Consider the following 23226-nt stretch of genomic DNA (forward strand, 5'->3'; position numbering starts at 1 on the left):
GCTTGCGTTCTCACGTATCGAAATCTGCTATTTGGAAAGCGATGGCAAAACTATCGGTGGAGGCCAATCAGTTTTCTTAAATTGTAGATACATTTATATGTGTTTGTGCTTTAAGAATTAAAATATTGTATGCCTTTTGCAAGGTGCGTATACGGGAGCAGCCTGCCTGCACTGAAATCCGGGCGATGCGGCCCCTCGCAGCGTTTTCCTTTTCGAATGCGAACGGGCCGTGAAAAGTGTGTGTGTGTACACACATATTTTGTAAATGCAGTGCGACATACAGACAAGTGCATACACATACGCATGGGCACCATAAAAATATACCGAACCCGAAACGCCGAAACGAAATAATAATTGGTTCAATCTAATGGATTCCTCTCCATCCACAGGCCGACGCGAATGCCCGATAGAACCGACCACAGGCATGAATCGTAGGGGTTTGAACGCTGGCAATACGATGACTTCTCAAGCGAACATTGACGACGGCAGCTGGAAGGCGGTCAACGAGGGCGGATCAATGCTGCCCGCGTCCAACTCAGCGGTGCTCAATCCGGACGGGAGCAACCAGAGCGGCTTCGCGCAGGGTGGCTTGCCGTACAACTCGGGCGGAAATCCGTACCCGCCCGCCGGCCAATCCTCGCCAGCCGGCAACCAGTCCATCGTGTTCCAGAACTCCAATCAGCCTGGCTCGAACACACCTCAGTATACCTCCTCACCTGCTCCCTCGGGCTCATCGACACCCGGACCTGTTGGTGCGCAGAACATTCCCGGCAACTACCCGCAGTCGGCGACGGCGGGCAATTTCAATGGTCCAGTGGGCGGGCCCTTCGGCTCGCCCTCCTCTGGACTCGGCCAGTTCAGCCGGCCGGCCAGCTCGGGCACTCCGTTTAATAGCGGCCAGGCCGGGCACTTCTCATCGCCCACGGTCTTCGGCGTTGGCGGGCAATTCAATCCGATGCCGCCGGCGTCGCCATTCGGCCACGGAGGCAACCACCCGATGATGGGTGGGCCGCAGCAGATGGAGCGCATCGACCAGGGCTTCAGGCGGCATAATTCCTACTTTAGCCACACGGAACACCGCGTATTTGAGCTGAACAAGCGGCTGCAGCAGCGCAACGAGGAGAGCGACAACTGCTGGTGGGACTCGTTTACCACGGAGTTCTTCGAGGACGACGCCCGGCTGACCATTCTGTTCTGCCTGGAGGACGGACCGAAGCGGTACACCATCGGGCGCACGCTCATCCCGCGCTTCTTCCGCAGCATATACGAGGGCGGCGTTTCGGATCTGTACTTTCAGCTGAAGCATGCCAAGGAGTCGTTCCACAACACGTCCATAACGCTGGACTGTGACCAGTGCACGGTGATCACGCAGCACGGCAAGCCCTTCTTCACAAAGGTATGCGCCGACGCAAGACTGATCTTGGAGTTCATGTACGACGACTACATGCGCATCAAGTCATGGCACATGACCATCAAGGGACACCGCGAGCTCATTCCAAGGTCCGTGATCGGCACCAGTCTGCCGCCTGACCCGATGCTGCTAGATCAAATAACCAAGAACATCACGCGGGCTGGCATTACCAACTCTACACTCAACTATCTGCGCCTCTGCGTCATCCTCGAGCCGATGCAGGAGCTGATGTCCCGGCACAAGGCGTATGCCCTGAGTCCGCGCGACTGCCTGAAGACAACGTTGTTCCAGAAGTGGCAGCGAATGGTGGCTCCACCCGGCAAGAAGGATCCGCAACGACCACCCAATAAGAGACGCAAACGGAAGGGCTCCAACTCGGGTGGTGGCAACAACTCAAACACGCCGCCTGTGACGAACCAGAAGCGTTCCCCCTCCGGACCCAGTTTCTCCCTCTCCTCCCAGGACGTGATGGTGGTGGGCGAGCCGACGCTGATGGGCGGCGAGTTTGGTGAGGAGGACGAGCGGCTGATTACCCGGCTAGAGAACACGCAATACGACGGAACCAATGCCGTGGAGCACGATAATCACACCGGCTTTGGACACGCCGACTCGCCCATCTCCGGCTCAAATCCGTGGAGCATCGACCGGGCGGGAGCCATCCCGGCCAGCCCTGGGAACGGAGCTGCCCCGCAGAACAACGCGAATATATCTGACATAGATAAAAAGAGCCCCATTGTATCGCAATAGAACTTAATAAAACATAATATTTCGCTATATTGTCAAATGTATTTTCATACTTGCATGTAAAAATATTTAAATAAAGCTTTCAAGTTTTAGGAAATGTATATAAGACATACATACATATTAAATCTATATAATTGTACTTTAAGTCGTCTACTCTACACTATCTATTATATAATTAAACCGTAGGATACTTCTGTTCTTGTCTTGACTGCCTTGCAAAGTACTTAATGTGTTGTTTTAGTAAAACATAACTTTTAAGCACAACGCAAAAACATTGAAAGCTCTTTATTTACCTTCTTATCGTATGGAACAGCAGGTGCTGTCTTACTTTCTGGGCTGCCCATTATAAAAGGGGTACAAAAATGCTTTAGATATATCTCAGATGCTTCTAACAAACCACAATACCGAGATGCAATATCAAGGAATGCTGTCATATACAGCAGATTGGTATATAGGACGTGGCATCTCATCAGATATTCGGATTACAGTAGCATTGCTTACCAGTCCTTACCCTTCCCGAGATTTTGCCAAGTCCAGCTCCTTTGCGCATGCACGAATATCTGCGGGATACAGATACACAGTTTCTGCTCCACATTCAGTTATACTATACCGTAGCGCGTTCAGGAAGGATGCTATTTCTCAATAAAAACCGAGTGCTTTCTTTGGTCGTTAATTTTATTTTTCTTATCATTCTCATTTCATCGAGTGTCCAAGCGGATGAGAGAAACATTAACAAGCTGCTGAACAACCAGGTGGTGGTCAGCCGCCAGATTATGTGCATCCTGGGCAAGAGCGAATGCGACCAACTGGGCATTCAACTTAAAGGTAATAAACATAATCATTTTATGTTCAAGGTGGAGAGTTTAGATACAATTCCTCGCATTCGTGAAGAGCCCAAAATTTCCATGTAATCATTTTGTATTTCGTACTTACAGCTGCCCTGCCAGAAGTTATAACCAGGAAATGCAGGAACTGCTCCCCACAACAGGCTCAAAAAGCGCAAAAGCTGACCACATTTCTGCAAACTAGATACCCGGACGTTTGGGCAATGCTTCTAAGAAAGTACGACAGTGCCTAAATGGCATTTAAATGTTATTCTCATGCATCGAATATAATAAACTAGTCTCGACATCATTCCTAGCATTTGGTTTGGTAGCTTAGGGGATTTTCTAAGGATTAGGCAGCTGAAAGAAATCCCTCCTTTAAATAAAACATGTCTTTGTACACATGACTGTCTCTTTACATCTTATTATTACATAAACTCTAAAAGTACGTCTTTAAAGGGGCCAGGCCATCATTTACTGTGGCTCTCCAGGTAAACTGTTGTATTGTCCACGGCCATAAACTGGTGTATACTCAGCGAGGACAGCATTTTCATCTGGCCCTGATACAGCACATCGGCGATGATCTTTTCTGCATAGATAGCCTGTGTTCCGTCCATGGATCGAAGCTTGTGAGCGATAATTTTTCCGAAGTTGGAGAAGTGGTCATCCAGCTGGCTGTCCGCACTCTTCAGAGCCAGCGAAAAGAGACGCTCAAAGTCAATGGTGGAAATGTCCGCCCGGAATTTACCTGGGGGTGGCTCGTTGTCCTCTGAAATCTGCGACGAGACCGAGGAGGACCTTTTCCGGATGATATGATTGGGTTTCAGGATCGGGCTCAGATTACTGATAAGTTTCGTCTGGTTCTGGGCGCCGATGCGCTTGCACTGCGGCGATTCGGAGTCGCCGGGTGGAGACTTAATGGCGTCGGGTACGGATTTTCTGCGGGCGGACAACAGCCTGTTGTTAGCAGGGACCACGATTTCAACCTCCTTGATTGTAGCGCCACTTGCATGGCTGTTGGCGTTGTTGACTGTTTTAATACTGATAACGTGGTCAGCGGCGGCGGTGGCCTCCTCGAAGATGTTGGCACAGAATTCGTTGGCGCTGTTGTTGGGTGACAGCTTGCTCAGATCTGCCGACGACTTCGGGGGCTTGGACAGGCTCTCGGCGTCGGAGAACTCGTCGCAGTTCTCTGGCGCCGCTAGCTGCCCAGAGTTCTCCAGGCAGACCGACTGTTCGCGTTTGCACTTTTTGTCGGTGGGGATCTCTTCGTCCTTCAGGAACATCAAGGACTCGAAGTAGCGGCGCTTGGGGCAGTAGGGCTCGTACTTCTCGCCCTTTTTCTTGACCTCGTTGTACTTTCTCAGCTGATGACGAAATGCACAGCGCAGATTGTTTATCTTTTGCTTTGTTCGTTCCACATTGTACATCTCCCCGTGCTTGGTGGCCACCTCGATGAGCTTCGCGTAGGCCTCCTGCCGGCGGCTGCGGTTCCTGAAGTCCGCCGAGTCCGCCTTCCACAAGCACGGATTGCTTTTGTATTCCTCGATGAAGTCGTCGATAAAGTCCATTTTTTGTTTACCAAATGAAAAACACTGTAGTTTACGGGGCCACCTAGTTTATGCATGTGTGCGTGAGTGGCATCAATAGCTATCGTTTCGTTCGGTACGTTCCGCCAGGAACACGCGGAATCAGAACGCAAAATGGGTACATACATCGCTGGCTTCCAGTAATTCTTTAATAAATATAATTTGAAACCCAAAAATAACCAACGTTATGTACAAACAAAAGCAAAATAAGAATATATACAGATTTTGCAGCGATACGTTTCTCAGGCTTTTGGTTTATTTGTTCGGCTGTGTTAATCCATTACACTAATATATGTATTTCTTTATTCATATTTACCCGCTATTTTTGGCAGACAAATTAATTAAATTATTTCTTCGCGCTTTCCCGCCCACTATTTAAATATTAGTTCTGCTCAACATAAAAGAGCTAAGGAAGTGTTGTAAAACGACTTAGAATATTTGCGCCTAATGTAGCTCGTCGGTAAATTTAAATTGTTTGTTACTCCTCACAAATCTGTAAAGATTCTTTTTAAAGTAGTCTTTTATATTAATAGAAGGTATAATTATCAATCAAAAATTAACTGGGGGAGTAAGAATAAACTGATTATACATATTTTTAAAATAGCCGAGGAGGGTAACCGATAGTCGGTGAACGATGTATGTGATAGGATCGATAAAGTGTAATTATCGATAGTTAAAAATATACATCGATAATTGTTCCGGCCCATCTCATCTCTCCTCTCTAGATAAACACAATTAAGACGAACAGAAACAATAAGAATAAATAAAGATGAGTGGGGCTCACAGAGAGGCGATCCAAAAGCAAATACACCAGGACTGGGCGAACAGGGAGTATATCGAAGTGATAACTGCCAGCATAAAGCGAATCACCGACTTTCTGAACTCTTTCGGTAAGCAACCTGCTCACAAGGCACCCACATCCCTCGAATGTGTGTGTGTGTGTGTGCGTGTTTTATTCACACTTGAATTGGTGGTGTGGGTGAACGCATAAATAATATTACTAACAAATATTCATTAGTGACACTGACTTTATTTGCTCGGGCCTTAAATCAATAGAAACGATTGATTGTGCGAGTAGTATATATGTATAACAATATATGTATCTACATATCGCATATGTATGCGGAATAGGGCTCAAAACGAGATGTCGGTTTTATCTCTATCCGCATTAGTCACTTAAATTGGGTAAGCTCTCGGTTCTTCTATGAATAATTTAAAGCACGCTAAATACCGTGATAAATGATAAGCCAAAGAGTGCGAGGTAGTTGGATTCGCAAGTCATGCAAATACGACCTAATTTTTCCTACAGTAGCTAACTTTATAGACGACCTAAAAACATGTAAATAATATACAGTATAACTAAATCAGTAAATTATAATTCTTACAGCGATGGAAGGTATCGCAAACTATGTATAACAAACTAAATGGGCCCTTTTAAAAGTTTCCTTAATATAATCTATGTATTTTTATATTAACACATTATATTATTAACTTAATGTTCTTTATTTTATCATCATTTCCGAACATTTCCTTTCAGATATGTCCTGTCGCTCCCGCCTGGCGGTGCTGAACGAAAAATTAACTATCCTGGAGCGACGCATAGACTATCTGGAGGCGTGTGTCGCCCAAGGGGAAACATTAACGTAAACGCTGCCCACAACTTTACACTAAGCTTTGTACATTTATAAGTAATTAAAATACTGATATAATATTTAATTTTTTTTTATTCACGATGTGAATTTGCCCTGACATTAATAATTCGCTGTACATTGTTCGTTCTTTGAAGGACGGTTTTCATGGTTGAGTTACTTGCGGCCATTGGATTTGATTCATTGCCCCTTTTAAGAATAATATAAGTAATTACTCAGAACCAAGACAAACACGCGATGTTTTTGCCAACTAACGTAGCTGCCTTTATTGTCAATGTTAATGCAAATCGCCGCCATATAAAAGCCGCTTATTAGGGTCTAGTCGTAATTTTGTGAATATTTTTTTCTAAGACCTTAATTGTTCTTAGATTAATCATCATTATAGTCGCAAGAGACTAGACTACATTTGTCATAGGTAATTGATATGCTTACTGAAACCTGGTAAGACCCCCCTTAGAACGAGATACTTCGCTGGTGTATGGTAAAAAACAAATCTCTTTATTCGGAGCACGATCGTAGACATAATTTTGATGAACAGATAGACGTAGACCTAATTAACAGTGCACATAACAAATTGCTTCCTGAACTGGGATGGGAGTTACACCTTGATTCCAGAGGCCTCGGCGGTGGCGCGATAGCGCTTGATGTAGATCTCCTCAGGATCATACTTGGCCTGCAGCTGCTTCCACTCCTCGGGCTTGTTGTCAATGATGTAGCGGATGACCTTGTCGGTGTTCTGGCGCTGTTTTTCGCTGCACTTGCTGCACTCCGTCTTCAGGGCGTCCGGCAGGGACTTCTTCAGCTCCCGGCCTTCGGGCGTGCACTTTCCGGTATCCACCAGGCACTTGAAGTAGTTTCCGAAGAGGCGGTTAGACTTCAGGATCTCGTCCACATCTATGTTGTCGTACTTGGTGGTGTACTTATCATCGGCGGCGACCAGCACCAGTCCAAGGACGAAAAGCGCAATTATCATCTTCATTGTGGAGTTTTCTGTGGGCGAATTAGGGTAAGTATGCATGATTAATCAGCACTTTTCGGTGACTCGTGTATGTTTGTGGCTTAGTGGGTCTGTCGATCGGGCAACCAGTTTTGTGAGCGGGGGATTTTATTGGGCGATGGAAATATTTTTACTAGTTATTGAGCGACTGCATTCGCAAAATGTGTCTGTCGGACATATCAGATATGTATGCAAATTAATGCATAGCAAGCCCACTTTGTATGCGTATCTGAAACACATTCATGCACTGAAAAGATGTCTCTGTTCGCACACAATGAAACTGGTTGCCCGTCTGGCTTCGTCCATGAGTGTGTGGAATACCACCAGCCACCCGAACCGATCGGCTCCAAAAAACTATGAACGGCGGTCTTACAATGGAGCTCGACTTATGGCGACTCGAAGCGGGTAGATGTGAAGCAATTCAGCTGCTGGAACTAACTGAGAAATGTTTCTATGAAGTGGGCTTTTATACCTGGGCCCACTTTTTACCTGGGATTGAACTTCAAGTGTAATACACACACCGCGTTGTGAGCCTGTGTTCGGGCTCAGCTCGTATCCATATAGGATTGCACACACTTTAGACTTTGAAGCGCAAATCGCTATTGCTGAAAAGTCAACCCAGTGATTAGTCAATCGTCGTTATTAATTTATATAATATATGTGCGATAGTTATACACACTTAATTTGGCATTAACATTAGCCAGGTGACGTCTTAGTACTAAACGTGGATCGAAAGTCGGTCTGTGAGGGATTCACAACCACGATTGACGAGAAGACTTAATAAAAAGTTATTAGTTTTCCAAACGATCTCGTTAACGATTTCCATTAGCAATTTCTCATTTACTACACTTGAGATCGCGCAAAATGACCCTTCAATAGTCGTTTTAAACTTGATTGTAATAGTTCTCAAAACAATTAGTAGCTTTCCATCACACGTTTAAGCCTCGATTCGAAACTGAGTCATATTCCAGAAGTTAACCGGAAATGATTTGTGGGAAGTTTAAACTTGGCGTTGTTGTCCGAAATCCATCTCCCATTTGAACGCAGCCCAGTTTAAATCATTCATGTTTCGTAAAATTTAGTTTTCTTTTTTTTTTTTATTAAGTTGTATTGTAGTTACAAATAGTGAAATGTAAAAAGTAACAAACACTTATACATTTTAGAAATCTGTACAAGGAAAGTAGTCGACCTGCAAAGGTAATTTCGTCTGTTCAGGATTCCCGGATGCAACTTTAACTTTAGGCTTAAACGTTGTGTGTGTGTCTCAAAATAAATTGTCAGGAGGCAGTTATCAGTAGTTGATCATTGCGCAGGAACAAATCATAATTGGATCTGGGCAGAACGCTTGCGTTGGAATATATTGTCGATGGCGGAGAAGACGTCACTGGACTTTTTGGCAGCATCGACCTTGAAGTGCAGACCTCTCAGGCCGTAGTAGTCGACCAGTGGTCTTGTCTGCTTGTGATATGCTTCCAGTCGCTTCTTCAGAGCCTCAGCGTTGTCATCGCTGCGACGGATTAGGGGTTCTCCAGTGACCTGCAAGTAAACGATATGTCATTTAGGGATTTTGGCGAGAGTCCTATAGAGGAACTTACATCGTCCGTCATTGACTTCTTTGGAGGGGCAAACTCTTCGTGATAGGAACGCCCGCTGGCCTGGTGGATCAAGCGGCCAGTGATGCGCCTCACCAACAGATTGTCGTCGATGGCAAACTCGATGACAGCATCCAAGTTGGTTTTCCTCTTGTCCAGCAATGTGTCGAGCTGGAAAGAACACATCGAACGGGTTAGACTCCAGAATACAAAGTGCTTCACGCGTGTTACTACCTTCTCAGCTTGAACGACAGTCCTGGGGAATCCGTCCAGGAGGAATCCGTTCTTGCACTCAGGCTTATCCAGGTTGGAGTCGATCATGTCAACGACCAGTTCGTCGGAGACCAGTTTGCCGGCATCCATGACCTTCTTCAACTCGGCTCCCAGTTTGGAGCCGGATGAAATCTCCGCCCGCAGCATGTCGCCAGTGGACAGATGGCACACGCAGAACTTCTCCTTCAGCAGGGGAGCCTAAATTGGGCATAATTAAAAACATTGATAAGTTTCAGTTGAAGCTAATCAATATAGCACCAAATCGTCGGAAGGTAAGCAATTAGCGACCGGCTAGATAAGATGCATTTCTTGTGGCCGGGAATGTTCTGGTAGGCTTTTAATAGATGGTCTACATAATACCCACTTGATTGCTTAAATGTGTCCCACTTAATTCGCCACATCTCGCCAAGGTTTTGATTTGATTCAGGGTCAAGAGAAAGACACCATTTGAAGCATATGTATGTACATATTAAGTACATATGTACATTCAAATTTCCGTGTACACATCGTCTTATATAACTTCACTAGTTTCAATTCCAAACGAACTTACTAGTTTCATGGCATATTTGCAAACAAAAATCGCGCACTTGAACACGTTGTATTTATTTATAGACTATATGGCGTCCGTATCACCAAAAACACATCATTATGTAACTTTGGACCCACCTGCGTCCCTTTGCCGGAGCCCGGTGGCCCCAGGAGAATAGCGTTGATCCCGAGGGTCTGGGGCTCATATCGCTCCACTGGTACTGCTGCATTAGGCGCCATCGTTAACTGTATATGCTCGACTGATTATTCGGGTCTGCTCCTAATTCATAGCTAAACCAAGCCAGAAATGAAGGTTAAAGATAAGAAACAAGATGCGAAATCACTCACACGAAGCACCCTGTGCGAATTTGACCACGAAATCGGCGTGTTCCCACTCTCTTGCTTCTCACCTATCGATAACATTGTTACATCGCTGAAATATGAATTTGAAAAATAGCTAGTAAAATATTAATAGCAGGTTTAGGGGTTCCCTTGTATCTTTTTCATTCCGTTCTAAGTCTAAATTTCACATATTGTCCTCTAATCTAAGATTGAAATCATATTACATAATGTTACATTATGCCGATTATTTTACCCACATTCAATTGTTCTGCCAAAGAAAACCTTTAAAGTTAATTTATTCAATATTCCTATAACAATTTTATTTATTCTGGAATTCGCGTATTACAGTTGCCATGATACATTTTAATATTGCCTTCGCACCGGAAATAAGCGTCGAATATCTGTGAGTATCCGTGATCCTTCCACCAGGTGCACAGCTGGCGGTTCCAAATGCAATCCAGTCTGTAGATCAAGTTTGGGTACTCGTATCCCAGCAGGGTGAAGAAGTCCTGGTCGCCGAGGTGGCCCTTGAAGGAGTACTTGGCGACTAGAGTGTGCACCTCCGTGTGGGTCAGCTTCTCCAGATAGGACTTTGAGTTCCGGATGCGGTTGAGGAGCAGCAGTACCACGCCGGAGTTCAGGCCAGGATAACCATGGTGGACACGGCTGTGTTGGTTGCCCCCTTCGTTGTTGATCGGATAGTAGGGATTTCCGAAACTAGTCTTCGGATAGCGCACGCGGTAGCGGTAAAGGATATGGCGATAGACGGGGGTCAGTTCCGGCGCCAGTCCGTAAAGCTGGTGCGGCAAAAAGTTGTCGAACTCGTTGAACAGCAGTCGGACATCGGATCGGAAGACTATATCACAATCTAGCAGAATGGCTCTGTTCAGGTTCCTGTCGGCGATCCTGTGGAGGCCGAGGGACAGGAAAAAGAGGGAGTCGCTGTAGTACGAGTTCGGGGTTGAGCTGAAGTACGGGGACAACTTGGCGGCTATGTCCTGTATGATGCTGGAGCAGACCTTCACGTCGTATATGGTGTATATTACCGTCCGCCGGAACCGTCGGATCTGCCGCTGCAGGATCTCCAGCACCGAGGGCTGGCTCTCGCTGTCCGTGATCACGTGCAGGTGCAACTGGGCACTGGTGTGCTTTAGCAAGCTGTGGGCGAACAGGTCGAACTTCAGGTTCAGATGGTAGTTCTCCCGGGTGTATATGACGAATATGTTGTAGTCTGAGGATAGGCCGTTCAAGTGCGAGCCCAGCTCCAGCTGGGTGGCGGTGTAGTTGAGAAGGTAGTGCGTGGGCCTCAGCACCGGTGGAACTGCCGGGGTCGTGGCCTGGATGTCGGGATACCTCGCCTCCTGCTTCTCCGCGTGCGAGTGCTTGGTAAGTCGGCTCGAGAGGAAGGCCGAGAGGATGTTGCCGCGAACCAAGAGATGCGTGTTGGCGAAAACAATCAGAACGCACACACAAATAAATATTAACAAGAGAACTAGCTTCTTTTGCCACCTGCAACGCAGCAGGGTCCAAGCCCAATTCTTCGGCTTCTGGCGGATTGAGTTCCGCCGATTGATGATCAGGGTCACGTTCTCCTGATCCTCCAGCAGCTGCGATTTACACTTCATTCCGTACATATTGAGGTCCGCCGGAAACGTTTTGTGTTTCTGGCTGATTAAAGTCTTAAAGCTGTTCTTGGCCATTTCGAAATCAGCGGAGGAGCACCTATTGCAACAGTACGTCAGCATCAACGAACATATATCCCATGCGGAGCCAAACGTTAGAAAACACTAAACGGAAACTCTGAGCTAACGAGCAGAAGCGCACAGAACATTTTTGACGGCTATGAACTTAATTAAACTAGATCGATAAAGCGAGCACAGCGTAAAAATCAATGCAAGTCTTTTGGGGGCAGTGAGACCGTTATTGTGAATCCGCAAATTGCCAAACTTATCGAACGCCCCCATTTTTTTGGGTCAAATTTTTGGACGCACTCCGGACGATCAGAGTTAAATGTAGCTCAGAAACAGCGCATTTTGAAGGTATAAATAGGATTAGCACTCAATTTTATTTTCAAAATAACTTGAATCCGTCTATCGATAACCAGCGATTAATCTTAATCACCGTAATCTTAAATCATGCGCAGAAGTATCTTTTTTATCAGTATAAGTACATGTTATGGTTGCTCCAGAATTACAAAAGCCACTGGACTACGCTGAGAAAATGTAATAGCTTGGGCCTGCGACCGAATTCAAGAATTCCACTGGAGACCAGATTTTCTAGAAGACGACCCCATGGACTGCCACCATCGCATTGAGGTGCCCCTGCGGGCCGGAAAGAAAATGAAGAAGCGTCGGGAGCTGGACGCCCTGATAGCCTCCCAGTCGTCCTCGGGCAAGAGAGCCAACCGGAGAGTCCCCGGAGCCACCAACTCCCAGGACAAGCTGCTCTCCGTCTCGACCGACGACCCTGAGGATTACGCATGGGTAAGGTATTTTTACGTTACTTGCTGCTTACATCCACAGCCACTTACATACTCGATCAAGTACAAGGTTAGCTGTATTTGTATCTATCTATCTGAACCTGCCCAATTGAACTTTCCCAGCTAACGCGTATCTAAAGATACACATTCATCGGGAATTTATACGTACATACATGCTTATATGTGCCTCCCACCATACAAAGAGTGAAATATGTAGCAACCCAATAATATTGCGCTCTTTTCAGACAAATGTCGCTGGTAGTCGCCGCAGCCATCGAAAAATAGCCTATTTCCGCATGTGCGGCCCGCTTTTATTAGGCATTATGGGCGTTCTGATTGTGGGCATTTTGTACTGGCTCTACTTCGATCTGCGCCAGCAACTCACCGACTATCGCCAGAAGATCGAAGAGGGTATGATTTTGACAGTCTGCTACGCACAGTGCGTCCTCAATTATGTAATATTTCAGTGTCTGCCATGAGCAAGAACTTCCCGGACACCCTCCAAAGATGGCACGAGACTTCGTCTTACCTGCTGAAAAACCAAACAGCCGTCATTTCGGAAATAAATGACCTGCAAAAATCTATGGAGAGCCTGCGGAATAACTTTAGCAATCTGGAGGCGGCCGTGGCAGCGCAGAGAAACCACGGACAGGACGAGAAGTTGGTGGCTGACTTCGGGGCCAAGATAGAAGCCGTGGCCACCGACATAGAGGCCGTCAAGGAGCACTACAACAAGTACACCGAGGTGCAGAAAACACTGCAGGCCGACACAGAAGCCTTAAAGGTAGGTCCTTGAATCTGATTATCTGAGTATTGACACAGTAATAAATATGATACCTCTGCAGCTCAATCTCTCGCAACTGCCCACGCTTCAGTCCAACGCTTTGCCTGCAAACTTATCGGATGATATTGCTGCGCTGAACAAAACCACTTTAAGTTCCCTTAAACTACTGGCCAACGATCTGAAGAATGTGAACAATACCCTAAGTCAAACAACGAAAATCCTCAGCGAGGAAATATCTTTGCACAAGGTTATCTCTTCCAAAATTCGGCAGCGTTATCAGCCCTAATTTGCGTTATTTATTGCAGACGAAAATAGACGACCTACTGGATCGATCTGAAAACATAACGTCCCATGTGGCCACAATAAGTAACAGTTGGCCGGAATATAAGCAGAAAGTAACCAGTTTCGATGAGTCTTTAGAGAAAATTGAAAAAGAGGTAGGTGAACGGCGTACGTGATTATGGGTCGAGACATACTAAACTTGATTAACTCCAGATAACGCTGGCAAACAACAAGAATAATATGCTGGCTGCCTCCGTGGATCAGCTGAAGAACTTTTGCATTCAGAGCATGGGAAATATTAAAGCTGCCAGCAGCGAAGACGACCCCGTAGTTCCCAAGGTATATATATAATATACGTATGATGGCTTATCTTCTATAGAGTTTCAACGTTTGATTACAGCCCGAAGCGATTGCCGCCAAGCAGGAAGTCATAAAGCCGTCTGCAAATGCCACAGTGAAGCTCCAGGAATCCCTGAAGCTGTAAGCTGCTGCATTGCCAAGTGATGCCCGTTGTATTACCAAATTTGTTCGATTCCGTATTTAGCCATTAAGACCTCATGGGTTCCATGTGTCGGAGTTACAGCCAACGATAACTAAATTACATTTACATTTATTCACACGAAAACTGCAATGTACATATGGTTCGAAGAGCTATTTAACTTAATGACGATTTATAGGATGACGATGTGCACGTGTGATTTCAGTTAAGCAGTTAAGTTTACTTTTAAAGTCCGTTTAGAAAGAGTAAATGTACATAAGGGAGCGAAGTAAGTGTAAGTCCAACTTTATTCACTTTAGATACACGATATGTATTTTATTTGCAAGTAATAAATCAAACTAAAGCTCACAAGTAAACGCAGCTAATACATTTTATTGCAGAACTTCAAAGGGAACAAAAAACAATCAATTTAATTCAATTCAGTCATCGTCATACTGATCGGCGAACTCGTCATCATCGTAATCTTCGATATCTTCAGCCACATACTCGGCCTTCTGCTGCTTCCTGAGGAGCCAAGCCTTGTACGCTTCCTCATCCTCGACAGTCGGATCATTGGCCTCGATGAAGTCCTCTGGGTTGTGGGGGAACTCCTCCTGCACTATCGGCAAGTGCTTGAATGGAATGTTGCGGGCGTAGTACTTGTGGCCCCAGCCCAAGTATATGGATTCGCAAGTCTTCTCAAAGATGAATGTGTAGGCGCCCGGCCAGATGTTCGACTGCATCACGAGCATTCGCTCCTTCTGATTCGTATACTTGCTGGTCATGCGGGCGAGCCAGGCAACGGGAATCTCGGGGTTCATGTCATTAGCGCAGGAGGAGAGGATGCTGGGACCTAACTCGGGTTGATTGAAGCCCTCGATCATGCCCTCTTCCTCGCCCTCCTCCTCGCCTTCCTCCTCTTCCTCCTCCTCCTCCACCTCCTCTTCCATCTCGCCCATCATCTGCATTTTCAGGTACAGGGCCAATGCCTTTTCCCGCTCCTTGCGGGCCTTCTCCTCGTCGTACCAGACAACGCGGCCTTGTTGGTTGAGAATATTCGACCTGACATGCACCCAGGCCACTGGAGTGACCAGAGATCCCAGGGGTTCTACCTCGTACTTCTCGTTTTTCAGGAGCATTACATCGTTATCTGCAAAATATTGGGGTACTGCTATGCGAACAGTGAATATGTCATATGCTCACCTTCTATTTGCTCCTCCTCGCCTTCGTTGAACTCCTCCTCCTCTTCTTCCTCCTCTTCCTCCTCACCCTCGTCCTCTTCCTCGCCATCGAACATCCGCTTCTCCTTCTTGGTCATCCGCCTGTAGTAGCCCATAGGAGCAATGTAGGTACCCGCGGTGATGCGACCTATCAGGGCCCGCAGGTAATGTTTCTCCTTTCCAGGAAAGCAGGGGTAGGAAATGACATCCGCCTCCAGATCGCCTGTTAGAAACTTCTTGATCTGCCGTGACACGACAATCTGTCGAGGAGTCACTATGGGGAGCTCGATCCAGTCGTCAAAGAGCGAATTCACAACGAAATAGGTGTACCTATTGCACCCCTTGCCAATGAACTCCGGTGGAATGTCGTAGAACTCCATTTCCTCCACCAAGGGAACGGGCGCAGCCTTGGGCCTCATCTTCTCCAGCTCCTCGGGCGGAAAATCCTCCCAGCCATAGATGCCCGGCGTGAGCTCCGGTCCAATATGTGGCGGCGGGGGCTTATCCTCCCTGTCATTGCGCATCTGGAAGGGAATCTGTTTCTGGCGGATCTCATCCTCCATCATGACCAAGCGAGAGGCGATTTCCTCGCGCGTCAGCGAAGCCTCCACTATGTAGTAGGAGGCCTTCAGCCCGTTGATGCAGCCCCAGAATCTGCACTGCATGATCGAGGGATGGGTCTGGAGCCGGTTCATGGCGCTGGCCAGCTGGAAGATGTCGTCGTTGCTGATGCTAAAACCGCACTGTGTCCAGTAGAACTGCAGTTGCTGGACTCGTTCGTTGAAAGTGACGAAGTAGCGCATGGAATCGTCGATGACGATGCGCAGTTCCTCGTTCGTCCTCAAATCCTCAACGGACAAGTCTTCGCCCATCAGATCCTCGCCTTCGACGATGTACGGCAGCTATGCGAAAGGGGTTAAGTGGTGTAGATCCTTATATACATATCAGTTGCTAACCTTCATGGATTGGAGAATTTTCTTGGCCACCCGGAAGCTGCGCACCTCATCGAACACCCCACTGGGCGGAAAGCGTTCTGGCAAGTGAAACTTCTGTTCGCGAACATTTCGGCTGAACTCCTCGAAGAAGTCTATCACATTGGGAGGACGTTCGTCAATCACCCTCTTTATGATATCACTAAGATGATCGAACCTGTGCGGATGAGGTCGAGTAGTTACATGGTTAACCGAGATTTCTTTGGAGTACCAAGTACTTGTGACGATATCTTATATGATCTTTATCTTAATGAAGGAAACTCACAGGTTGTCCCCACTGAGAGTGCTGTACTTCTGCAATATGGACTTGGCCACATTCAACTCATAGCCAATATTCGGGGCCTCGGGATTGCGGGCATTGTGGAGGTTGCATTGCGAATCAAAGGCGCCTATGGATATGGTGGTTGTCGAGGACGAGGATGTCGATGTGATCACGTTGGAGCATTCGGGAGATGCCTCCTCAACTGGAGGCTTCTCCGGCTTCTTCCTTCTGGGAACGCAAACTGGCGGAGGAACAAAGTGCGAGCTACTCGTGGAGTCTAATGAGAAATTTTGGCAGGAATCCAGGTCCATCGCGATGTGATAGTGGAGCTCTGATCTACAATTCTTAAAAACAAGTGTTGTTTGGCTTGGGTAAACCTAATAATTGTAGGTATAAGGCTTTGACAAGCAGCCTATTTAGTTATTTTAGGGAATGCTTTCAAATAACCATCACAACCAATAACATCAAAAAAATTAAAAAAAATAAATTTTTAAATTTGAATGCAGTTTTTTAGATAATTGCGCCAGAAACATTTAGAGGTATGCCACTTCAAAATCCGATTAATATAAGTTGAGTTATGGAGCTTAGAACTTCAGCCTTGGGACATTTCTTAATGTTTTTGAATTTCTACATCATCACATCAAAAAATTACAAAAAAATGTAAAAAAAATAAATTTTTAAATTTGAATGCAGTTTTTTAGATAATTGCACCACAAACATTTAGAGGTATGCCACTTCAAAATCCGATTAAGATAAGTTGAGTTATGGAGTTCAGAACTTCAGCCTTAGGACATTTCTTAATGTTTTTGAATTTCTACATCATCATGAGATCAAAAAAATTACAAAAAAATGTAAAAAAAATAAATTTTTAAATTTGAATGCAGTTTTTTAGATAATTGCACCACAAACATTTAGAGGTATGCCACTTCAAAATCCGATTAAGATAAGTTGAGTTATGGAGTTTAGAACTTCAGCCTTAGGACATTTCCTAATTTTTTTGAATTTCTACATCATCACATCAAAAAATTACAAAAAAATGTAAAAAAAATAAATTTTTAAATTTGAATGCAGTTTTTTAGATAATTGCACCACAAACATTTAGAGGTATGCCACTTCAAAATCCGATTAATATAAGTTGAGTTATGGAGCTTAGAACTTCAGCCTTGGGACATTTCTTAATGTTTTTGAATTTCTACATCATCACATCAAAAAATTACAAAAAAATGTAAAAAAAATAAATTTTTAAATTTGAATGCAGTTTTTTAGATAATTGCACCACAAACATTTAGAGGTATGCCACTTCAAAATCCGATTAAGATAAGTTGAGTTATGGAGTTCAGAACTTCAGCCTTAGGACATTTCTTAATGTTTTTGAATTTCTACATCATCATGAGATCAAAAAAATTACAAAAATATGTAAAAAAAATAAATTTTTAAATTTGAATGCAGTTTTTTAGATAATTGCACCACAAACATTTAGAGGTATGCCACTTCAAAAACCGATTAATATAAGTTGAGTTATGGAGCTTAGAACTTCAGCCTTGGGACATTTCTTAATGTTTTTGAATATCATCACATCAAAAAATTACAAAAAAATGTAAAAAAAATAAATTTTTAAATTTGAATGCAGTTTTTTAGATAATTGCACCACAAACATTTAGAGGTATGCCACTTCAAAATCCGATTAAGATAAGTTGAGTTATGGAGTTTAGAACTTCAGCCTTAGGACATTTCCTAATTTTTTTGAATTTCTACATCATCACATCAAAAAATTACAAAAAAATTTAAAAAAAATAAATTTTTAAATTTGAATGCAGTTTTTTAGATAATTGCACTACAAACATTTAGAGGTATGCCACTTCAAAATCCGATTAAGATAAGTTGAGTTATGGAGTTTAGAACTTCAGCCTTAGGACATTTCCTAATTTTTTTGAATTTCTACATCATCACATCAAAAAATTACAAAAAAATGTAAAAAAAATAAATTTTTAAATTTGAATGCAGTTTTTTAGATAATTGCACCACAAACATTTAGAGGTATGCCACTTCAAAATCCGATTAAGATAAGTTGAGTTATGGAGTTCAGAACTTCAGCCTTAGGACATTTCTTAATGTTTTTGAATTTCTACATCATCATGAGATCAAAAAAATTACAAAAAAATGTAAAAAAAATAAATTTTTAAATTTGAATGCAGTTTTTTAGATAATTGCACCACAAACATTTAGAGGTATGCCACTTCAAAAACCGATTAATATAAGTTGAGTTATGGAGCTTAGAACTTCAGCCTTGGGACATTTCTTAATGTTTTTGAATATCATCACATCAAAAAATTAAAAAAAAATTAAAAAAAATAAATTTTTAAATTTGAATGCAGTTTTTTAGATAATTGCACCACAAACATTTAGAGGTATGCCACTTCAAAATCCGATTAAGATAAGTTGAGTTATGGAGTTTAGAACTTCAGCCTTAGGACATTTCCTAATTTTTTTGAATTTCTACATCATCACATCAAAAAATTACAAAAAAATGTAAAAAAAATAAATTTTTAAATTTGAATGCAGTTTTTTAGATAATTGCACCACAAACATTTAGAGGTATGCCACTTCAAAATCCGATTAAGATAAGTTGAGTTATGGAGTTCAGAACTTCAGCCTTAGGACATTTCTTAATGTTTTTGAATTTCTACATCATCATGAGATCAAAAAAATTACAAAAAAATGTAAAAAAAATAAATTTTTAAATTTGAATGCAGTTTTTTAGATAATTGCAACACAAACATTTAGAGGTATGCCACTTCAAAATCCGATTAAGATAAGTTGAGTTATGGAGTTTAGAACTTCAGCCTTAGGACATTTCCTAATTTTTTTGAATTTCTACATCATCACATCAAAAATTACAAAAAAATGTAAAAAAAATAAATTTTTAAATTTGAATGCAGTTTTTTAGATAATTGCACCACAAGCATTTAGAGGTATGCCACTTCAAAATCCGATTAATATAAGTTGAGTTATGGAGCTTAGAACTTCAGCCTTGGGACATTTCTTATTGTTTTTGAATTTCTACATCATGAGGTCAAAAAAAATTACAAAAAAATGTAAAAAAAATAAATTTTTAAATTTGAATGCAGTTTTTTAGATAATTGCACCACAAACATTTAGAGGTATGCCACTTCAAAATCCGATTAAGATAAGTTGAGTTATGGAGTTTAGAACTTCAGCCTTAGGACATTTCCTAATTTTTTTGAATTTCTACATCATCACATCAAAAAATTACAAAAAAATCTAAAAAAAATAAATTTTTAAATTTGAATGCAGTTTTTTAGATAATTGCACCACAAGCATTTAGAGGTATGCCACTTCAAAATCCGATTAATATAAGTTGAGTTATGGAGCTTAGAACTTCAGCCTTGGGACATTTCTTAATGTTTTTGAATTTCTACATCATGTCAAAAAAAATTACAAAAAAATGTAAAAAAAATAAATTTTTAAATTTGAATGCAGTTTTTTAGATAATTGCACCACAAACATTTAGAGGTATGCCACTTCAAAATCCGATTAATATAAGTTGAGTTATGGAGCTTAGAACTTCAGCCTTGGGACATTTCTTAATGTTTTTGAATTTCTACATCACATCAAAAAATTACAAAAAAATGTAAAAAAAATAAATTTTTAAATTTGAATGCAGTTTTTTAGATAATTGCACCACAAACATTTAGAGGTATGCCACTTCAAAATCCGATTAAGATAAGTTGAGTTATGGAGTTTAGAACTTCAGCCTTAGGACATTTCCTAATGTTTTTGAATTTCTACATCATGTGAAAAAAAATTACAAAAAAATTTAAAAAAAATAAATTTTTAAATTTGAATGCAGTTTTTTAGATAATTGCACCACAAACATTTAGAGGTATGCCACTTCAAAATCCGAATAAGATAAGTTGAGTTATGGAGTTCAGAACTTCAGCCTTAGGACATTTCCTAATTTTTTTGAATTTCTACATCATCACATCAACAAATTAAAAAAAAATTAAAAAAAATAAATTTATAAATTTGAATTGTTTAAAAGTGTGGCCGTGATAGTTTTTTGTAGTTCTCAGTAACTTGAGTTGTTCATCATAGATCTATTGATCCTGATCATGAATATATATTATATTTATATATTATTATTATATGGTCGTTATGGTTATATTATATTTATATGGTCGGAAACGCTTCCTTCTGCCTGTTACATACTTTTCAACGAATCTAGTATCTCTAGAATCTCCACGAGTAACGGGTATAATTAATAATTCAAATCTATAGTTGGATTTTGAATAGCGTCGAGCTGCGCGCCTTCTATCGTTATCGAACCAACAGTCTGGAAGACAGTCTTCAGTCGTTACCTTATAACCAGTTTGGGAGAATCGGTGGTGTTGTATGCGCGTTGTTTACATTGCATCTGATTCTCAGTTTCTTACTGGCGAAAAGAAAGTGCTTGAGAAAGTTTTTGTTGTGGTACTACATTTTTGTGTTTCCCTAATCAGAACTAAATCGAAGCTCGCCTATTCGGATATGTTCGAATAAAATGGATATAACTGGGTGTATCTGCATTCGAAGACATAAATCACAGTCTTGAAATCGGGAATAACTTTCTTTACGGTTGAAGAAGGTATAATATCATAAAGTAGCATTAAAAACGCCCATCGCGGGTTAATAAATATGGTATTTGAAATAGTGGGATTTTAGTGTAAATCAGGGAGTGGCAGTTCGTTGACCCAGTGACTCTCCTAAGTGCTTCTAGGCCGCAAGATGTACTATCTGAACAACGAGCCAGCCGCCCATTCACCCGCTGGAAACATCGCCCCACGGGAGGTGCACGCATCCACTTTGGAGCTGAAGACGGTGTCTATAAATCCGGATGGTAAGTGGTCCGAAGAATTTCACACATTTCGGGTAACAAGCGCACCTTTCACAGATACCTACACTGTTCAGCAGGCGATCAATGCCTTCGGCTTCGGATGGTTTCACGTCAAGCTGTCGCTCTTGGTGGGACTTTGCTGGATGTCGGACTCCATGGAAATGGCCATCCTTAGCGTCTTGGGTCCAGCCCTGTTCTGTGAGTGGAACGTCACCAAATTCCAGCAGGCATCCGTCACAACCGTTGTGTTTTTGGGCATGATGTTGAGTTCCAGTTTCTGGACGCAGCTGAGCAACCGATATGGGCGAAAGTCGGTAAGACGGGCAGGTGCGCAGCTAATCTACGCTAATACCACATTTTCAGGCCCTCACCTTGTTCGGAGTACTCTTGGTTCTGTACAGTATTCTGAGCTCGGTGGCTCCCAGTTATGCCTGGCTCCTAACCCTCAGAGGTCTCGTGGGCTTCGCCATCGGCTGCGTTCCACAGTCGTGAGTAGTCCATGGGCTAGGAAGTACCTCTCCACCTAAAACTTTCTTTTACCCAAAAGAGTTACCTTGTACGCGGAGTTTCTGCCCACCAAACACAAGGGAAAGTGCGTCGTATTGATGGACGTGAGTACGTGCCCTTATGTGTGGAATCTTTGTGGAATATTTGTACTGTTTCCAGTGCTTCTGGGCCCTGGGAGCTTGCTTCGAAGTGGTCTTAGCACTGGTTGTCTACCCCTATTATGGATGGCGTGGTCTCCTGGCTCTTTCGGCTACACCCCTACTAATCTTCACCATCCTATCGCCGGTGGGTATAGCTTGTGCTTAAGATCAATCAAATCGCTCCAATCAAATTTATATCTAATCGTGTGCATCTAATACAGTGGCTCAGCGAATCGGCTCGCTATTACTCCTACAACGGGCACAACGACAAAGCCATTAAGGTTCTGGAGCAGGTGAGCAATAGCTTTGTGAAGGAAAATGTGCCAACTTGAAGAGCTCCGTTTGCAGATAGCTCATAACAATAAGCGCCATATGCTGATGGGTCGGCTGATGGCCGACGACGAGCCCAGTTCCTCGGAGAGCTTCAAATCCCTGCTCAGCCCGAGCCTGTACAGGACCACGATCCTGCTGTGGTTCCTATGGCTGGCCTCGGCCTTTTGTTACTACGGCTTGGTGCTGGTTACGACCGAGCTGCTGGTGGCCAGGAACAAGCAGAGCCATCCCGATGCGTGCGTGACCTTCATGACCGCCGACTTCATGGACCTGCTGTGGATCACCCTGTCTGAGTTTCCCGGAATACTGCTGACCATCAAGGTGGTCAAGCTGTTTGGCAAGAAGAAAACCATTGTCCTGCAGTATCTGGCGCTGGTTCTGTGCACCTTGGCATTGATGTCGGTGGAAAGGTAAGATTAGTGCCCACTCAGTTGACTACTATAATCACTTCCAATGATTGCTTCCAATCGCAGTCGCCTCTCCACTTCCGTGACCCTCTTCATTGCGCGGGGCACGATATCCGGCATCTTCCAGGCCATTTACGTGTACACTCCGGAAATATACCCCGCCGCCTTGAGATCCGTGGGAGTTTCGGGCTGCTCCGTTCTGGCCAGACTTGGCGCCATGCTGACCCCCTTTGTGGCGCAAGTGCTGATGGACTCCTCCAGAACCCAAGCCATGTCCACATACGCAATCGTGGGCCTACTGGCCTCCATAGCCTGCGTCTTCCTGCCCAGAGAAACTGTTGGCTACCACTGATGGCACTGATACTACAATCTCTTAACTTATTACTACCATTAAACCTATTAGCCTAGAGCGGTGTAGATATTTCATTCGAATTGCCTAGTTTTAGGCTAGGATCTGTAAAGTTTAGTATAGATTCTATTGTTGCCGGTGGGGCGCACT

The 23226-nt window shown here is 43.5% G+C and overlaps 10 protein-coding genes across 14 annotated transcripts; 5 read left to right on the top strand and 5 right to left on the bottom strand.

The window, feature by feature from the left end:
* The first annotated feature begins 22 nt into the window (after positions 1–22).
* Positions 23–2263, top strand: LOC6548399 (LIM domain-binding protein 2). Its single transcript, XM_001976495.3, has 2 exons — positions 23–143; positions 390–2263. The coding sequence occupies exon 2, from the start codon at positions 425–427 to the stop codon at positions 2156–2158; it is 1734 nt and encodes a 577-aa protein (XP_001976531.2). The 5' UTR covers positions 23–143; positions 390–424; the 3' UTR covers positions 2159–2263.
* Positions 2264–2535: 272 nt separating this feature from the next.
* On the top strand, positions 2536–3383 carry LOC6548398. The gene is made up of 2 exons (XM_001976494.3): positions 2536–2980; positions 3091–3383. The coding sequence occupies exons 1-2, from the start codon at positions 2704–2706 to the stop codon at positions 3231–3233; spliced, it is 420 nt and encodes a 139-aa protein (XP_001976530.2). The 5' UTR covers positions 2536–2703; the 3' UTR covers positions 3234–3383.
* LOC6548397 lies at positions 3378–4648 on the bottom strand. Its single transcript, XM_001976493.3, has one exon. It carries the CDS (start codon positions 4548–4550, stop codon positions 3450–3452), a length of 1101 nt encoding a protein of 366 aa, XP_001976529.1. The 5' UTR covers positions 4551–4648; the 3' UTR covers positions 3378–3449.
* Positions 4649–5252: 604 nt separating this feature from the next.
* Positions 5253–6279, top strand: LOC6548396 (probable protein BRICK1-B). The gene is made up of 2 exons (XM_001976492.3): positions 5253–5458; positions 6106–6279. Exons 1-2 carry the CDS (start codon positions 5338–5340, stop codon positions 6213–6215), a joined length of 231 nt encoding a protein of 76 aa, XP_001976528.1. The 5' UTR covers positions 5253–5337; the 3' UTR covers positions 6216–6279.
* A 415-nt stretch (positions 6280–6694) lies between these two features.
* LOC6548395 (ejaculatory bulb-specific protein 3) lies at positions 6695–7686 on the bottom strand. The gene is made up of 2 exons (XM_001976491.3): positions 7588–7686; positions 6695–7207 (listed from the first exon to the last, which is right to left on the bottom strand). Exon 2 carries the CDS (start codon positions 7194–7196, stop codon positions 6816–6818), a length of 381 nt encoding a protein of 126 aa, XP_001976527.1. The 5' UTR covers positions 7197–7207; positions 7588–7686; the 3' UTR covers positions 6695–6815.
* A 605-nt stretch (positions 7687–8291) lies between these two features.
* LOC6548394 (adenylate kinase) lies at positions 8292–9988 on the bottom strand. Its single transcript, XM_001976490.3, has 4 exons — positions 9746–9988; positions 9041–9277; positions 8810–8977; positions 8292–8750 (listed from the first exon to the last, which is right to left on the bottom strand). The coding sequence occupies exons 1-4, from the start codon at positions 9845–9847 to the stop codon at positions 8535–8537; spliced, it is 723 nt and encodes a 240-aa protein (XP_001976526.1). The 5' UTR covers positions 9848–9988; the 3' UTR covers positions 8292–8534.
* Positions 9989–10239: 251 nt separating this feature from the next.
* On the bottom strand, positions 10240–11895 carry LOC6548393 (xyloside xylosyltransferase 1). Its single transcript, XM_001976489.3, has one exon. The coding sequence runs from the start codon at positions 11692–11694 to the stop codon at positions 10273–10275; it is 1422 nt and encodes a 473-aa protein (XP_001976525.2). The 5' UTR covers positions 11695–11895; the 3' UTR covers positions 10240–10272.
* Positions 11896–11905: 10 nt separating this feature from the next.
* On the top strand, positions 11906–14338 carry LOC6548392. 2 transcript variants are annotated; one of them, XM_001976488.3, is made up of 8 exons: positions 11906–11988; positions 12138–12432; positions 12674–12839; positions 12896–13212; positions 13274–13459; positions 13518–13649; positions 13708–13833; positions 13895–14338. In XM_001976488.3, exons 2-8 carry the CDS (start codon positions 12241–12243, stop codon positions 13976–13978), a joined length of 1203 nt encoding a protein of 400 aa, XP_001976524.1. In that variant the 5' UTR covers positions 11906–11988; positions 12138–12240; the 3' UTR covers positions 13979–14338. The 2 variants fall into 2 exon arrangements, with proteins under 2 accessions (XP_001976524.1, XP_015011531.1); XM_015156045.2 differs by lacking the exon at positions 11906–11988 and having other exon boundaries at positions 12035–12432; positions 13874–13927.
* A 14-nt stretch (positions 14339–14352) lies between these two features.
* Positions 14353–16850, bottom strand: LOC6548412 (radial spoke head protein 6 homolog A). The gene is made up of 4 exons (XM_001976487.3): positions 16450–16850; positions 16149–16341; positions 15176–16094; positions 14353–15122 (listed from the first exon to the last, which is right to left on the bottom strand). The coding sequence occupies exons 1-4, from the start codon at positions 16755–16757 to the stop codon at positions 14413–14415; spliced, it is 2130 nt and encodes a 709-aa protein (XP_001976523.2). The 5' UTR covers positions 16758–16850; the 3' UTR covers positions 14353–14412.
* A 3958-nt stretch (positions 16851–20808) lies between these two features.
* On the top strand, positions 20809–23137 carry LOC6548411 (synaptic vesicle 2-related protein). 4 transcript variants are annotated; one of them, XM_026980286.1, is made up of 9 exons: positions 20809–21091; positions 21158–21343; positions 21398–21654; positions 21704–21828; positions 21888–21951; positions 22007–22132; positions 22209–22280; positions 22336–22730; positions 22794–23137. In XM_026980286.1, exons 2-9 carry the CDS (start codon positions 21232–21234, stop codon positions 23077–23079), a joined length of 1437 nt encoding a protein of 478 aa, XP_026836087.1. In that variant the 5' UTR covers positions 20809–21091; positions 21158–21231; the 3' UTR covers positions 23080–23137. The 4 variants fall into 4 exon arrangements, with proteins under 4 accessions (XP_026836087.1, XP_026836088.1, XP_026836089.1 ...); XM_026980287.1 differs by having other exon boundaries at positions 21169–21343; positions 22794–23079; XM_026980288.1 differs by having other exon boundaries at positions 21224–21343; positions 22794–23079.
* The last annotated feature ends 89 nt before the right edge of the window (positions 23138–23226 follow it).

Source organism: Drosophila erecta, unplaced genomic scaffold (genome assembly GCF_003286155.1).
Source record: "Drosophila erecta strain 14021-0224.00,06,07 unplaced genomic scaffold, DereRS2 tig00000092-arrow-pilon, whole genome shotgun sequence".
NCBI classification, from domain to species: domain Eukaryota; kingdom Metazoa; phylum Arthropoda; class Insecta; order Diptera; family Drosophilidae; genus Drosophila; species Drosophila erecta.

Excerpts from the sequence above, each read along its gene's own strand:
- LOC6548399 (XM_001976495.3), top strand. The coding sequence starts at position 425 with ATGAATCGTAGGGGTTTGAACGCTGGCAATACGATGACTTCTCAAGCG.
- LOC6548398 (XM_001976494.3), top strand. The coding sequence starts at position 2,704 with ATGCACGAATATCTGCGGGATACAGATACACAGTTTCTGCTCCACATT. Across the intron at positions 2,981-3,090 it reads ACTGGGCATTCAACTTAAAG|CTGCCCTGCCAGAAGTTATA; the intron begins GTAATAAACATA and ends TCGTACTTACAG.
- LOC6548397 (XM_001976493.3), bottom strand. The coding sequence starts at position 4,550 with ATGGACTTTATCGACGACTTCATCGAGGAATACAAAAGCAATCCGTGC.
- LOC6548396 (XM_001976492.3), top strand. The coding sequence starts at position 5,338 with ATGAGTGGGGCTCACAGAGAGGCGATCCAAAAGCAAATACACCAGGAC. Across the intron at positions 5,459-6,105 it reads CGACTTTCTGAACTCTTTCG|ATATGTCCTGTCGCTCCCGC; the intron begins GTAAGCAACCTG and ends ATTTCCTTTCAG.
- LOC6548395 (XM_001976491.3), bottom strand. The coding sequence starts at position 7,196 with ATGAAGATGATAATTGCGCTTTTCGTCCTTGGACTGGTGCTGGTCGCC.
- LOC6548394 (XM_001976490.3), bottom strand. The coding sequence starts at position 9,847 with ATGGCGCCTAATGCAGCAGTACCAGTGGAGCGATATGAGCCCCAGACC. Across the intron at positions 9,278-9,745 it reads GCTCCGGCAAAGGGACGCAG|GCTCCCCTGCTGAAGGAGAA; the intron begins GTGGGTCCAAAG and ends TGCCCAATTTAG. Across the intron at positions 8,751-8,809 it reads AGAAGTCAATGACGGACGAT|GTCACTGGAGAACCCCTAAT; the intron begins GTAAGTTCCTCT and ends GTTTACTTGCAG.
- LOC6548393 (XM_001976489.3), bottom strand. The coding sequence starts at position 11,694 with ATGCTGACGTACTGTTGCAATAGGTGCTCCTCCGCTGATTTCGAAATG.
- LOC6548392 (XM_001976488.3), top strand. The coding sequence starts at position 12,241 with ATGGACTGCCACCATCGCATTGAGGTGCCCCTGCGGGCCGGAAAGAAA. Across the intron at positions 13,460-13,517 it reads AGGAAATATCTTTGCACAAG|ACGAAAATAGACGACCTACT; the intron begins GTTATCTCTTCC and ends TATTTATTGCAG. Across the intron at positions 13,650-13,707 it reads TAGAGAAAATTGAAAAAGAG|ATAACGCTGGCAAACAACAA; the intron begins GTAGGTGAACGG and ends GATTAACTCCAG.
- LOC6548412 (XM_001976487.3), bottom strand. The coding sequence starts at position 16,757 with ATGGACCTGGATTCCTGCCAAAATTTCTCATTAGACTCCACGAGTAGC. Across the intron at positions 16,342-16,449 it reads ACTCTCAGTGGGGACAACCT|GTTCGATCATCTTAGTGATA; the intron begins GTGAGTTTCCTT and ends TCATCCGCACAG. Across the intron at positions 16,095-16,148 it reads AAATTCTCCAATCCATGAAG|CTGCCGTACATCGTCGAAGG; the intron begins GTTAGCAACTGA and ends CCTTTCGCATAG.
- LOC6548411 (XM_026980286.1), top strand. The coding sequence starts at position 21,232 with ATGTACTATCTGAACAACGAGCCAGCCGCCCATTCACCCGCTGGAAAC. Across the intron at positions 22,133-22,208 it reads TCTTCACCATCCTATCGCCG|TGGCTCAGCGAATCGGCTCG; the intron begins GTGGGTATAGCT and ends CATCTAATACAG. Across the intron at positions 22,731-22,793 it reads GCATTGATGTCGGTGGAAAG|TCGCCTCTCCACTTCCGTGA; the intron begins GTAAGATTAGTG and ends TTCCAATCGCAG.